This window comes from Sander lucioperca, chromosome 22 (assembly GCF_008315115.2).
Source record: "Sander lucioperca isolate FBNREF2018 chromosome 22, SLUC_FBN_1.2, whole genome shotgun sequence".
Taxonomy (NCBI): Eukaryota; Metazoa; Chordata; class Actinopteri; order Perciformes; family Percidae; genus Sander; species Sander lucioperca.
In genome coordinates this window covers 3,931,288-3,946,287 of record NC_050194.1, presented here as the reverse complement: position 1 = coordinate 3,946,287, position 15,000 = coordinate 3,931,288, and the positions used below count along the sequence as shown (strand labels likewise).

General features: G+C 45.1%; 1 protein-coding gene across 4 annotated transcripts in view; it reads left to right on the top strand.

Moving 5' to 3' along the window:
• The window catches only part of ebf3a (EBF transcription factor 3a), a 56,848-nt gene extending 43,707 nt beyond the window's left edge, over positions 1-13,141 (top strand). For 2 of the 4 annotated variants that reach the window (XM_035997812.1, XM_035997811.1), the window contains exons 12-16: positions 4,870-4,935; positions 6,012-6,174; positions 6,508-6,699; positions 8,638-8,802; positions 12,539-13,141. In XM_035997812.1, the coding sequence (XP_035853705.1) occupies positions 4,870-4,935; positions 6,012-6,174; positions 6,508-6,699; positions 8,638-8,802; positions 12,539-12,570 (618 nt within the window). In that variant the 3' untranslated portion in view covers positions 12,571-13,141. Of the gene's footprint in view, positions 1-4,869; positions 4,936-6,011; positions 6,175-6,507; positions 6,712-8,637; positions 8,803-12,538 lie in introns of all 4 variants that reach the window. The other 2 variants (XM_035997810.1, XM_035997809.1) reach the window with 1 other exon arrangement.
• Positions 13,142-15,000: the final 1,859 nt, after the last annotated feature.

The following is a 15,000-nucleotide window of genomic DNA, read 5'->3' as shown; positions in this document are numbered from 1 at the left end:
CTTTTAAAGACGTTAACGATCATCGTGAAGCCGGTGACAGATCCCTCCAATGCAGATGTTAGAATTCATAATAAATAATCAGATCCAGAAGTCCAGTTTAAGAAACAGATGAAGGAATGAAGGTTCATCAGACACATAGGGTCCTAACCTGCACCCAGCGCGGCACAAAGTCCGACCCAAGTCTCTCTGCTAGTTTAAGACCGACCCAGTTGTCAGTTTCCGTCCAGCGCCCAAGTCGTTTAAATAACAAATACACCTGCTCCCATCTGTGGCCCATCTGGTCTTACAGGGAGGTGTGTTCAGGTGCATTCTGGGAGTGCTGGTCTTACAGGGAGGTGTGTTCAGGTGCATTCTGGGCGTGCTGGTCTTACAGGGAGGTGTGTTCAGGTGCATTCTGGGAGTATTGCTATCTTGAGGCAGCGGGAAGTGATCGCACCATTGACCAACAAAAACCTGGTCTAAAGTCAATAACGCAGCATTTCATTGTTATTTTAACAAATCCTCCATCATAACAGCAATGCTCCAAGGTCCAAACGCGCCTGGCTTTTAAAGGGAATGGGAGATGATCTCTGATTGGTTGATTGCATGTTACGCCCAAAACACACCTCTGATTAATGAAGACACTAAGTACAACCCTTTTGAACCATGCACCCGGCGAATGGACCCTTTTTTCCACCGTCGAACTAGCAAAAGTGGATTTGGACACGCCCTAAACGCACCTGCTCCAGGTGCTTCACGCCGGGGGCTTAGATCGTAGAAATAGGGCCCTAAAGGTGTGTCTTCAGGTGTGTCGTGTTCAAAACTAAAGTCAGAAACTCAGTTTCTTCGTTTTCTGCATTGTTTTCTCTCTTTGTAGCTCGATGTCATTTTAAATGAGGGCCGCCCCTCAATGATCTCTCGAGAGTATAAATAAAGGTTGAATAAATGAATGAAAGTTATTAGAGATGAAGTTGCTTAAAACCTTGATAAAAAAAATACAAAAAAGCAACAAACACCTTGAATTAAGCTAAAAAAAATACTGTCCAAGCGCCAACGTTAGAACGTACGGAGTATGTGCAGACATGTAACCCGAGGTTACCCCGTTATACAGCTATATAGGTCATTAAGATACATGCAGGATTCCTCAGGTCACTGAAGCAGTAGTCTCAAATTGTCAGACCTTCCTCCACAGAGCTGCAGAGGAAGGTCTGTCTAGTCCACACAGCATTCCTGGATGGGAGACTAAACTCTCTGGTTTGTTTTCATTTCTTTAAACCAATCACAATCATCTTGGGCGGTGCTAAGGCTAGGGTCTTATTAGTATGAATGTCAGTATGTATTCTATTTTTATAATAGCTGATGCTAAACTGACTTACTGGCTTTATTTTGGATGAAGATGTCGTTAATCCAGTTGAGTTTTTCAGCTTTTAGTATTCACACGCATTTTATGCAGGAAATGCATTATCCAGAGTTGTTTATGGTGTGAAGGGTGGACACACATCCATATTCTCTTCAAAACTTGACATTTTCAGCGTGGAACGTTAGCTTGATGGTGCCATGTCATTTCTCCAAAGCTCCATTGTTCCGACCTCTCAATAACCTGAAAAAGTCCCTTTGGTCCTACAGCCCACTAGTCCGAATCCCACTATGAACACGCCAAGACCCGCCCTTCAATAGCATCTATTGGCCAGGCGTCCATGCTTACGCAAGGTAACGATTTGTTCAGGTCCTAACCCCTGACCAATCGGCTATCCTAACCTTAACCAATCAAGGTCAAATGCCTAACCCCAACCAATCGAGCTGCTTCGTAGGGTGGGACTTGGCGTGGTCATAGTGGGATTCGTAATTTTGCCACCAGTGGGCTGTAGGACCAAAGGGAATTTTTCGGGTTATTGAGAGGTCGGAACAATGGAGCTTGGTTGCTCACGGTTGATGCAACGGTCAATGCAACTGGAGTTTACCAACCCCCGCACCAGACCAATCGCCTCAAAGAGCCATCGTCCGTACGGACTACTGAAGACGGGATCTGGCTGCATCGACCGGGACCAGAACTGTTCACCTGCAGCTGGGAAACATCAACCCAAATATAATCTGGATTTAAACTGCGTGTGAATGCGCTGAATGTGACGGCCGACCCCGTCCATTATCCACAAGATGATTCAGACCCTTATTATGGGATTTATTTACACTGGTTCCATCATATAATTATATTTTATTCATGATGTCGCGTTTATTAAGGTTCATTTCCTGCCGCTGAGGCTTAAAGACAAATCTGTGTGTGTGTGTGTGTGTGTGTGTGTGTGTGTCTGTGTGTGTGTGTGTGTGTGTGTGTGTGTGTGTGTGTGTGTGTGCGTGTGCGTGCTTAATAAAAGAATAATTGGTTTCCTCGTCAGTGATGACATCCCAACCTCCAGCTCTATGTTCGTGGTAACCTTGTTAGTGTGTGTGTGTGTGTGTGTGTGTGTGTGTGTGTGCATGTGTGCATGCGTTTGTGTGTGCGAGAGGTGCTTGTCATCTCACTGCGTAACAATGAAACACTTGTAACAATAATAACCCTTTCATTTGTCACTTTAAACAGCGTATGTGTGTGTGTGTGTGTGTGTGTGTGTGTGTGTGTGTGTGTGTGTGAATAAATCTCCTCTCATGCTGCGACGCTCTTGAACGTCGCTCTGCATAAACGAGCAGATTAAAGACAATTGCTGAACGCTACTTCACAGAAATGACTTTCTGTCAGAGAGTGTGTGTGTGTGTGTCTGTGTGTGTGTGTGTCTGTGTATGTCTCTGTATGTGTGTGTGTCTGTGTGTGTGTGTGTGTGTCTGTGTGTGTCTCTGTGTGTGTGTGTGTGTGTGTCTGTGTGTGTGATCCAAAATGTTGTATTGTCATAATTGACAGTTTTTCTGACGCTTGTTCTTTTTTGATATTTCTGGCGCTTTCTGCTCTTTGTTGACGCTTTTTGCAGATTTTGTTTGGGTTGACCATCAGGGCTGTAACGTGACGTATTTTAACAGAACAGATGATTGGATGAATGGATGAACAGAGGAACAGATGAATGGATGAACAGAGGAACGGAGTGGTGGAGGAGTGAGGGGGCGGGGTTAATTGAAAACCCTGCTGAAGAAGAAGTTTGTAATGAAAAGCAGCAGATTAACTGAGAGAGTGTTTAATTAAGATAAAGACTAATGAAGGCTTGTTCTGCTGCCGCTGATTACACACACACACACACACACACACAGACACACACACACACACACACACAGACACACACACTCTCAGAGCTGTTTGTTTGGCAGCGTTTTAACACTAACTGTTCATTGAAGTGAAGTAGTTCAGTGTTAAAGAGGCTAAGAGTGTGTCTGTGTGTGTGTGTCTGTGTCTGTGTGTGTGTATGTGTGTGTGTGTGTGTGTGTGTGTGTGTGTGTGTGTGTGTGTGTGTGTGTGTGTGTGTGTGTGTGTGTGTGTCTGTGTGTGTGTGTGTGTGTGTGTGTGTGTGTGTGTGTGTGTGTGTGTGTGTGTGCTCTGTGAAGTGTAACTGAGCTCTGTTTGAATAAACACAGTTTAATACAGTCAGCTCCATCAGGTAAAGTGTATTCACAAACTAGTTCCAAATACAAATACCTTGAGAATCTATCTGAAGCTTGTATACATATAGTAAAGATATATTATAAATACTAACCAGGGTAAAACCCAAAAAACAGCGGAAAAAGACACAAAAACTTAATAAAGCATAAAAAAATCGCTGAAAGCCCCAAATAAAATCAGTAGAAAATACTGAAGGTTTGCCGATGGCTCGGGACGAGTAAATATAACAGCCCACTAGTTCCAGTCGTCATCGTATCATAAGTTACGTTAACGTGCTGTGTTTGCATAAAACATGTCTCATGTGCAGTTACTGCATGAACTCTTTAGTAAAGTATTAAAACGGAAACCTAAATAAATGTCTCTCCAGCAAAATAATATGCTGCGTTGCAGACACCGTGTTTAGCCCCTAAGTTACGACTTCAAGTCACGACTCACGACTTGTCAGCGTTCCAGGCAAAGTCACCACAAACCCTTGTAGCTAGCGTTAGCGTATCTGATGAATGCACGTTATGATGTGTCCCTTGTTGAGCCAATAAGCCTATAAGTCAAATAAATCACAAAGAAAAGACACGTTTTAACAAGTTTGTGTTGACGAACAAAGAAAGCAGTTAGCCGGTCCAGTAACAATGTTTCAGCACCACGAACAGAGACAGCTGATGGCCAGAGATGGTGCTGAACAGCTGTCGCTGTCCATGGTGCTGAACAGGCCAAGAGCTCTCAATCAGTGCCACACTATATAACTGACATGGCTCTATTATCTATATGTTTGATAAGAAGAGCTGGACTATCACAACATGAGATCATATGCACCCAAGCACCCACGCTATCTCCGCTACTGGCCCTGACGCTTCCACTGCTGTTCTTACTGTTTGGACTGTTTACGTCCTGATGTGTCTCAGACTGGACACCGTGGGGTTGGTTGAGGCTCTGCTTGGTGTCTTCTCTTTCTGTTGCCCTTTATTTTAAAGAATATTTTTGGGGCTTTTCCCTTTATTATGAAGTGACAGTGTATAGACGTGAAAGGGGGAGAGAGATGGGGGACGACGCAGCAAAGGGCAGCAGGTCAGATTCTAACCCTGGCCGCTGCAGGACTCAGCCTCCATGGGGCGAACGCTCTTACTGGGTGAGCTAGAGGCCGCCACTTGTTGCCCTTTAATTAATGTTTTTTTTAGGTGCTTCCTTTGATGTTTTGTTGATTATTCATTTACGTTTTCTGCCACATTTTTATTTATTTATTTTTTGACAGATTTTTGTGCCAGGTTTTGGCCGTTTCCTTTAACCCTTTCCTCCCCTCCTCTCTTCTGTTTCAGGAGGTGCTGCTGAAGAGAGCAGCAGACCTGGTGGAGGCGCTCTACGGGATGCCTCACAACAACCAGGTAACACACCTGTCCACACCTGTCCACATCTATCCACACCTGTCCACATCTGTCCACACCTGTCCACATCTGTCCAGACCTGTTCACACCTGTCCACACCTGTCCACATCTGTCCACACCTGTACACATCTATCCACACCTGTCCACATCTATCCACACCTGTCCACACCTGTCCACACCTGTCCACATCTATCCGCACCTGTCCACATCTGTCCACACTTGTCCACATCTGTCCACACCTGTACACATCTATCCACACCTATCCACATCTGTCCACACCTGTCCACATCTGTCCACACCTGTCCACACCTGTCCACATCTGTCCACACCTGTACACATCTGTCCACACCTGTCCACACCTGTCCACACCTGTACACATCTATCCACACCTGTCCATATCTGTCCACACCTGTACACACCTGTCCACATCTGTCCACATCTGTCCACACCTGTCCACACCTGTCCACATCTGTCCACACCTGTCCACAAGCACAGATATCCCATGATGCTCAGTGAGCAGGACGTCCCCCCCCATCTGCAGGTTTACCTCCTGAAACACAGAAACACTTTATATTCTCTCCGTCCTCTCCGACATGCTTCACGCACATGCACACACACAAACACACTCACACACACACAAACACACACACACACACACACACACACACACACACACAAACAAACACACACAGACATACACACACAGACATACACACACACACAGACACACACACACACACACACGCATGCACACACAGAGAGTAACCTTGAACGGAGAACGCAGGTTGTAAACAAATGTAAATCCAACTGTATTAATATTAACAGCAACAGTTTGTGTGTCTGTGTGTGTGTGTGTGACTGTGTATGTGTGTCTGTGTGTGTGTGTGTGTGTGTGTGTGTGTCTGTGTGTGTGTGTGTGTGTGTGTGTGTGTGTGTCTGTGTGTCTGTGTGTGTGTGTGTGTGTGTGTGTGTGTGTGTGTGTGTGTGTGTGTGTGTGTTTGTGTGTCAAATAATAATAATTCCAGATGAAACTCAAAGTATTTCCGATGAATATAAATTAGTTTCTTCGTGTGCAGGAGATCATCCTGAAGCGAGCGGCTGACATTGCTGAAGCACTCTACAGCGTTCCCCGGAACCACAACCAGATTCCGTCGCTAGGCAACACCGCCTCGCACGGCATGATGGGAGTTAACTCCTTCAGCGGACAGCTGGCCGTCAACGTCTCCGACACCACGCAAGGTATGCCAGTCGGTTTTAGTGTTGGACTCTTAAGTCCTGTGTTCGGGATGCAAGTTATTTTTTTGCAGGATGGTAGGGGAAGACTCATGAATATTCATTAGGGAACTCATCCCTGATTGGCTAACCCTGACACTCTTACCCTAACCATAACCAATCCCACTCCTCTTGCCTGAACATAACCAATCCCACCAGAGCAGGCAACGAGTACTAGCCAATCAGAGGGAGAGTAGGGCTGGTTCTTCCCCTAACATCCTACAAAACACAATTTCGCGTTCGGGATACTGCAGAGTTTTAAATCTGTTTCCTGTTTATTAAATCTGTTTCCTGTCCCAGTTGGTTACAGCCGTAACACCAGCAGCGTGTCACCGCGGGGATACGTGCCCAGCTCCACCCCCCAACAGAGTAACTATAGCAACAACGTAAGCAACAGCATGAACGGCTACGGTAACACCGGCATGCCAAACTTAGGAGTGGCGACTTCCCCCGGCTTCCTGAACGGATCGTCTGCCAACTCTCCCTACGGCAGTAAGTATCACGGTAAATAAGACCAGCTTTACATTATCATTGTTATATCCTAAAATATGCTCTGTATTTTATTTATTTATTTATTCATTTCATTTCATTCCAGTGTCTGACAGGTATCTCACTGGTGTCTGACTGGTTTCTGACTGGTTTCTGACTGGTGTCTGACTGGTTTCTAACTGGTTTCTGACTGGTTTCTGCCTGGTGTCTGACTGGTTTCTGACTGGTTTCTGCCTGGTGTCTGACTGGTTTCTGACTGGTGTCTGACTGGTTTCTGACTGGTGTCTGACTGGTGTCTGACTGGTTTCTGACTGGTTTCTGACTGGTTTCTGCCTGGCGTCTGACTGGTTTCTGACTGGTGTCTGACTGGTGTCTGACTGGTTTCTGACTGGTTTCTGACTGGTTTCTGCCTGGCGTCTGACTGGTTTCTGACTGGTTTCTGCCTGGCGTCTGACTGGTTTCTGACTGGTGTCTGACTGGTTTCTGACTGGTTTCTCACAGGTATCTGTCTGGTGTCTGACTGGTTTCTGACTGGTTTCTGACTGGTTTCTGACTGGTGTCTGACTGGTTTCTGACTGGTGTCTGACTGGTGTCTGACTGGTTTCTGACTGGTTTCTGCCTGGTGTCTGACTGGTTTCTGACTGGTTTCTGACTGGTGTCTGACTGGTTTCTGACTGGTTTCTGACTGGTGTCTGACTGGTTTCTGACTGGTTTCTGACTGGTGTCTGACTGGTGGCTGACTGATTTCTGACTGGCTTCTGCCTGGTTTCTGCCTGGTGTCTGACTGGTTTCTGACTGGTGTCTGACTGGTGTCTGACTGGTTTCTGCCTGGTTTCTGACTGGTTTCTGACTGGTTTCTGACTGGTGTCTGACTGGTGTCTGACTGGTTTCTGACTGGTTTCTGCCTGGTTTCTGACTGGTGTCTGACTGGTTTCTGACTGGTTTCTGACTGGTTTCTGACTGGTGTCTGACTGGTTTCTGACTGGTTTCTGCCTGGTTTCTGCCTGGTTTCTGCCTGATTTCTGACTGGTTTCTGCCTGGTTTCTGCCTGGTTTCTGACTGGTTTCTGACTGGTTTCTGCCTGGCGTCTGACTGGTTTCTGACTGGTGTCTGACTGGTTTCTGACTGGTGTCTGACTGGTGTCTGACTGGTTTCTGACTGGTGTCTGACTGGTTTCTGACAGGTATCTGCCTGGTGTCTGACTGGTTTCTGACTGGTTTCTGACTGGTTTCTGACTGGTGTCTGACTGGTTTCTGACTGGTGTCTGACTGGTTTCTGACTGGTGTCTGACTGGTTCCTGCCTGGTTTCTGACTGGTTCCTGTCTGGTTTCTGACTGGTGTCTGACTGGTTTCTGACTGGTTTCTGACTGGTGTCTGACTGGTTTCTGACTGGTGTTTGACTGGTATCTGACTGGTTTCTGACTGGTGTCTGACTGGTTTCTGACTGGTTTCTGACTGGTGTCTGACTGGTTTCTGACTGGTTTCTGACTGGTTTCTGCCTGGTTTCTGACTGGTGTCTGACTGGTTTCTGACCGGTGTCTGACTGGTGTCTGACTGGTTTCTGCCTGGTTTCTGACTGGTGTCTGACTGGTTTCTGACTGGTTTCTGCCTGGTTTCTGACTGGTTTCTGCCTGATTTCTGACTGGTTTCTGCCTGGTTTCTGACTGGTTTCTGACTGGTTTCTGACTGGTGTCTGACTGGTTTCTGACTGGTTTCTGCCTGGTTTCTGACTGGTTTCTGACTGGTGTCTGACTGGTTTCTGACTGGTTTCTGCCTGATTTCTGACTGGTTTCTGCCTGGTTTCTGCCTGGTTTCTGACTGGTTTCTGACTGGTGTCTGACTGGTTTCTGCCTGGTTTCTGACTGGTTTCTGACTGGTGTCTGACTGGTTTCTGCCTGGTTTCTGACTGGTTTCTGCCTGGTTTCTGCCTGTGTGTTGCAGTTGTTCCCTCCAGTCCGACCATGGCCGTGTCTAACTGTAACTCCTCTCACGGAGTTTTCTCTTTCTCGGCTGCCGTCAAACAGAAGAGCGCCTTCGCTCCCGTCGTCCGGCCACCCGCGTCCCCGCCCCCAAACTGCTCCGGAAACAACGCCAACGGGCTGCAAGGTAACACCCCCACCGCATTCACATCCAACCCAGTCTCACGGCAGTTTGTGAAATGTTCACGTAATTTAATCTATTGATTCATGTACGCGGACACGTTTATCTCGTTTTTTTCGTGATGGTCAGCATATTTTTTACACTAATGTATTTCAGTGAGAAGCATCTTCCGTGATCTTCCGTGATTACAGCACGAATCTTTCTGCCAGTTGGGCTGTACAGCTTTGCTATTATTGGTATTTTTAGCCCAATAACCGCTGTTTTAGCTTACGTTTCCATGACACGTGGGACAACAACGGGACAGTTGGGTTTAGGTAAAGAAGAACGGGACAGTTGGGTTTAGGAAAAGAAGAACGGGATGGTTGGGTTTAGGAAAAGAAGAACGGGACAGTTGGGTTTAGGAAAAGAAGAACGGGACAGTTGGGTTTAGGAAAAGAAGAACGGGACGGTTGGGTTTAGGTAAAGAAGAACGGGACGGTTGGGTTTAGGTAAAGAAGAACGGGACGGTTGGGTTTAGGTAAAGGAGAATGGGACAGTTGGGTTTAGGAAAAGGAGAACGGGACAGTTGGGTTTAGGAAAAGAAGAACGGGACGGTTGGGTTTAGGTAAAGAAGAACGGGACGGTTGGGTTTAGGTAAAGAAGAACGGGACGGTTGGGTTTAGGTAAAGAAGAACGGGACGGTTGGGTTTAGGTAAAGAAGAACGGGATGGTTGGGTTTAGGTAAAGAAGAACGGGACGGTTGGGTTTAGGTAAAGAAGAACGGGACGGTTGGGTTTAAATAAAGAAGAACGGGACGGTTGGGTTTAGGTAAAGAAGAACGGGACGGTTGGGTTTAAAAGAGAACGGGACGGTTGGGTTTAGGTAAAGAAGAACGGGACAGTTGGGTTTAAATAAAGAAGAACGGGACGGTTGGGTTTAAATAAAGAAGAACGGGACGGTTGGGTTTAGGTAAAGAAGAACGGGACGGTTGGGTTTATGTAAAGAAGAACGGGACGGTTGGGTTTAGGTAAAGAAGAACGGGACAGTTGGGTTTAAATAAAGAAGAACGGGACGGTTGGGTTTAGGTAAAGAAGAACGGGACAGTTGGGTTTAGGTAAAGAAGAACGGGACAGTTGGGTTTAGGTAAAGAAGAACGGGACAGTTGGGTTTAGGTAAAGAAGAACGGGACAGTTGGGTTTAGGTAAAGAAGAACGGGACGGTTGAATTTAGGTAAAGAAGAACGGGACGGTTGGGTTTAAATAAAGAAGAACGGGACGGTTGGGTTTAGGTAAAGAAGAACGGGACAGTTGGGTTTAGGAAACGTGACACGCGGGACCCGATCCCCGATCTCCTGGGTGAAAGTCCTGTGTTGTTTGACCCAACCTCCCTATGCAGATATTCTGTCTTTCATAATACTCGCTACCATAGTCACTCTTCACACTATGTCATCTTCTCTTTGACTTTACATTGGCATTGTTTTCCAAAGAATCGTTCCCATTGAAATACATCAGTTTAAAAAACGTGCTGACCAGCACGAAAAAAACTAGATAAATGTGTCCGTGTACAAGAATCAATAGATTAAATTCCGTGAACATTTCACGAACTGCCATGAGACTGGGCTGTCACATCACACATTTACTATCAGAGTTTATATTTTAAATTTATATTGTGCAAGTGTCCCTTTTACTGCATCAGCGCCACTGTTAGAATTTAATTGAATGTTGGGAGTTTTAGTCAATTTTACAGCATTTGAACAATAAACTGAAATGGTTTGAAAACAGCATCCTGACTACATTGACCTGACAGTCTGTGATTATCCATCAACAGAATTTCCTCTGACCTTAACTATTACACAAAATGATTCAGAATTTCTGCTTTTTTAACTCACAAATTTGGTATAATTTCATATAAATGAGATTTATTGACCAGGAATACTAAAAATAAGTGTAAAACTAGTAGTAATAAGTTGACGTTAGTGGCGTATATTCTGTTAGAAAAGTCCGTAAAAATACGGGCTAATATTCTGTGTTTTTCTACAGATTGTTTCTCTGGAACAATACGCACTAATGGTTTTTAGGGACTGTCATAGGAACTAAAATACTTTTTACTTTCACATTTACCATCAGACAGTTTCTGACACAAGTACGATACAAGTTTATTAACAGTTACAGACAGTATTCTTAAAATAATGAACACTGATATGTACTACATATACATTATATTATGTAAATACACAATGTATATAAACATAAACAACATACTCCCTGGCATTATTCAGAAACTGTTTTTTAAAGAGATAGGGGGAGTTCATTTTAAAACGTCTTTGTGTCGGTACAGCGTTGGAGACTTTTTGTACTTCAATGTGGAGAGAAACTAAAGCAATGTTCAAAAAAAGAATATAAAAATATTAGCCTGACAAGCCAGCTCCTCATACAGATGTTGGGTCTGGGAACTCCCCATTGGCTGGGCTCAATCCGAGGGGTGGGATAAACAGTTGTCTTTCAAATTCTCTCTGCACCAATAGGATAGCGCTCCAACCAATCAGAGCAACGCTAGTTGATAGATTCAACTTTAAACTCTGAACACATCTTCCTTTTTTAAGAATGACTTCAGGGCCGTTCTCTGTTCTTTTCTCAAAGAAAAGCTGAACTCCAAGTCTTCAGAGTCGCAGCCAAAGCCGATTCCAAAGACCGCTGTTCACCAGCAGCCATAGGCCCCGCCCACCGACTCTATACACGATGTGATTGGCCTGACCAGAGTTTGGTTTTTCTAGCTCGCAAGCCAACGGAGAGTTGCTAGACGACCCTGGCTGCAAATTACATTTGCTGCCGCTAGGGTGGTCTAGATTTCTAGGCTACAAAAATATGGTTTTCCCAGATCATTTATTTAATGTCTACTTACATTACAGGGTTAGATACACTATGGTGGATAAATAGTTCATATATGTAAATATGTATGTTTTATTTTTTGTTGTGTGACATATACAAATGTAGGAAATTGTAAACAATGTGTTATATAGATATGTGATATAAATACTGTATTATTACACATCAGCTCTGCTTTTCTTTTAACACAGACACACACACACAGACACACACACAAACACACAGACACACGCACACACAGACACACACAGACACACGCACACGGGGTGGGTAACCTGAGTACTGTTAGTATTGCATGCAGAGTGACAGGCCAATCCATGTTTTATTCACTACAACCCACAGATACATCCTCTAAACACACACACATTATACACACACACATCACACATACACACATTATACACACACACATCACACATACACACATTATACACACACGCACACACTCTGGCAGTCAGTGTGATGTCAGTGTTTCTGACAGAGAGGTTTGTCGATTGTTAAATATTCATGCTGCTCTCCGCCTTCACCGAGGCAGAAAGCCACAGAGTGTGTGTGTGTGTGTGTGTTGCAGATGAATAAATACAGTTTGAATGTTATTAATAGTTGCTGCTGCCGACTGAACTCACAGAAACTAAGAAAAATAAAAAAATCAGTACGAAGATAATTACACATATTTAGTTTAGTTCCTTTTGCACAAAGGAAGATCTAAATTACATAACCTACCTACAAGTACCCGCCTTCTATTTTGGCATCACTTTTTTCACTGTTTTTGTCACTTTTTTTGTTGTAATTGATGCTTGAACAAATCACTTTTTGGGGTGTTTTTCGGGAGCAGAAAACTCACGTTAACAGTTGTTTGTCTCTTTGTGCGTCTGCAGCAATGGCCGGCCTCGTCGTTCCTCCGATGTAAAAGATCTTCCTCCTCCCCTCCCCCCCATCCCCCTCCCCCTCAGCCGCGAGCACCAATCACCTCAGAGGGGGCAGGGCCTCAGGCAGCAGCTGACCAGTCAGGACGGAGTATCGGGCGTCTCTGTTACAGTAAAAAAGAAACAAAAGAAACTGACTGGACGGAGGCTCCGGTTTCTGACGACGAAAATAAAAAAAGGACTTTTCTGTAAATGTTGTCATGTTTAACTCTATGTACAAACTGTGACATCATTTCCTCTACTTGTGATGTAATTTTTGGGGAACTTATCCAAACCTGAGCTGAAAATTGAGGATGTTAAACAACCGTGTGTTGAAAGTGGAGTTCCTCAGGGCTCAGTGTTTGGTCCCCTGTTGTTCCTCGTTAACATCACACTGATTATTTTTATTGTTTTGACAGAATCTGTTCTCAAAGCTGATTGGTCCGCTGCAAAAGAGGTGAATACTGAACTCTAAGACAATATGCTTCTGTTGCACGACTAAAACTACTTTCGAACGCACACATGTTCCACCAAAACAAGTTCCTTCCTGAGAATATCTAGCAGAGGCACCGTGGCTCCGTCCGGAGCTTAGCCCCGCCCACGATGATTGTGATTGGTTTAAAGAAATGTCATGAACCAGAGCATGTTTTACTCCCATCCAGGAATGCTGTGAGGACTAGCCAGACCTTCCTCCACAGAGCTGTGGAGGAAGGTCTGACTGTAACTCCGTAATAAACATAATATCCAAGCAAAAAGTTATAAAATATATGAATTGATAAAAACTTTTCTTAGCGTTAATGACACGAAAGACTTCACACGCATTTTCCAACTCGCAAATTCGTTTTTCCGTTCTGTCTAACGTTTGGTCGTGACGTTGGCTTAGCATCGCTAGCGTTAGCCTTAGCCAAACTCCTTCACCACTAATGGAGCGAGCTGGAAAGTCAAACTGTTCCCGTACCCCGTGGGGAGGAGGGCCACAACATCATGGCCACCAACACAACTCAGCAAAGATTGTTCTTGCTTGGGCTTTAACTTCTGGATTTTCGGCAGCGTTGCCACAATGGACTGAATGGCTTCGCTCGCATCTTTCTCCGCCGCCATTACAGAACTACAACTCAAACTAGCGCACAACCTCAACGTCATCGTTCTCAGCCACTCCCTCTGTTCGCTGATTGGACCAGTAAACCCAGACGGATTACTGAAGGAAAGTGAAAATTTTGCGGAAGTACGTAGAAGGGCGGAGCCAGGCTAGTTCACCTCTGCTGCTGTCAGCCAATCAGAATCCAGAGGGTATTGTAAAAACTAGAATTTAGCAGATGAACGAGTTTCTAACAAAAACTCTGAATCATTTAGGGGTTATAAGTTTCAGTGACTTCTCACCTCTTAAAGCACGGATCTTTCTCCCGTTATTAATTATCTTGTTTTTGATTTCATCATCACACTGTAAAAACAAATCCTGCATCCTGATAGGCTACTGTTACTCTCCGTCTTCTTGTTCAGCGTTGTCTTTTTTATTCTAGCTCCTCCTCCTCCCTAAGCCCCGCCCCGAGCACTTAAGCCCAGCCCACGCACCCATGCCCCGCCCATGCATCCAAGCCCCGCCCCTGTGTTTTCTCTGTGGGTTTTGTGATTTTTGGCTGAATATTTATACGTCACTGTGTTTGATCACGTCACCGAGCTCACCGAGGGAACTCTTTTTGTAACATATAGATTATAAATATGTATTTATATCTCAGATTGTTTTGTATAAATGGATGTTGAGTCATGTTATTAAACCTGTGTGTGTATGTGGTGGTGCCACACTGAAAACAAACCATTGTTTTGTATCCAAAAAAAAAATAAAACTGAACGTTAATGTCTTCACAAATTTATAGCGCTGTCAATCAAAGCTGACGTGTCCGGTCGGCTCCACTCGTTTTGTTTTGAATGTAAATCTCGTTGGATGACTGTCGGCTGTACTCGATGAATAAAGTCAGCAAGTCTTCAGACTCTGTCGCTTCTTTCACCGCAAACATTTCCTCACCAACACACAGAGTCACAATCATGTCAGTCCTCTTTGTTGTTATCCCAGAGGGTACAGACAGCAGCTAAGGCCGGCGGCACACTGCCTGCGTGGCGTGAGCGTGTCAGCTGCTTGGCGTGAGCGTGTCAGCTGCTTGGCGTGAGCGTGTCAGCTGCTTGGCGTGAGCGTGTCAGCTGATTGGCGTGAGCGTGTCAGCTGCGTGGCGTGAGCGTGTCAGCTTTGTGTCGTGAGCGTGTCAGCTGCTTGGCGTGAGCGTGTCAGCTGCTTGGCGTAAGCGTGTCAGCTTTGTGTCGTGAGCGTGTCAGCTGTGTGGCGTGAGCGTGTCAGCTGCGTTGTGTGAGTGTGTCAGCTGCGTGGCGTGAGCGTGTCAGCTGCGTGGCGTGTCTGTTTTTATTTGGGCTCCCATGTTAAC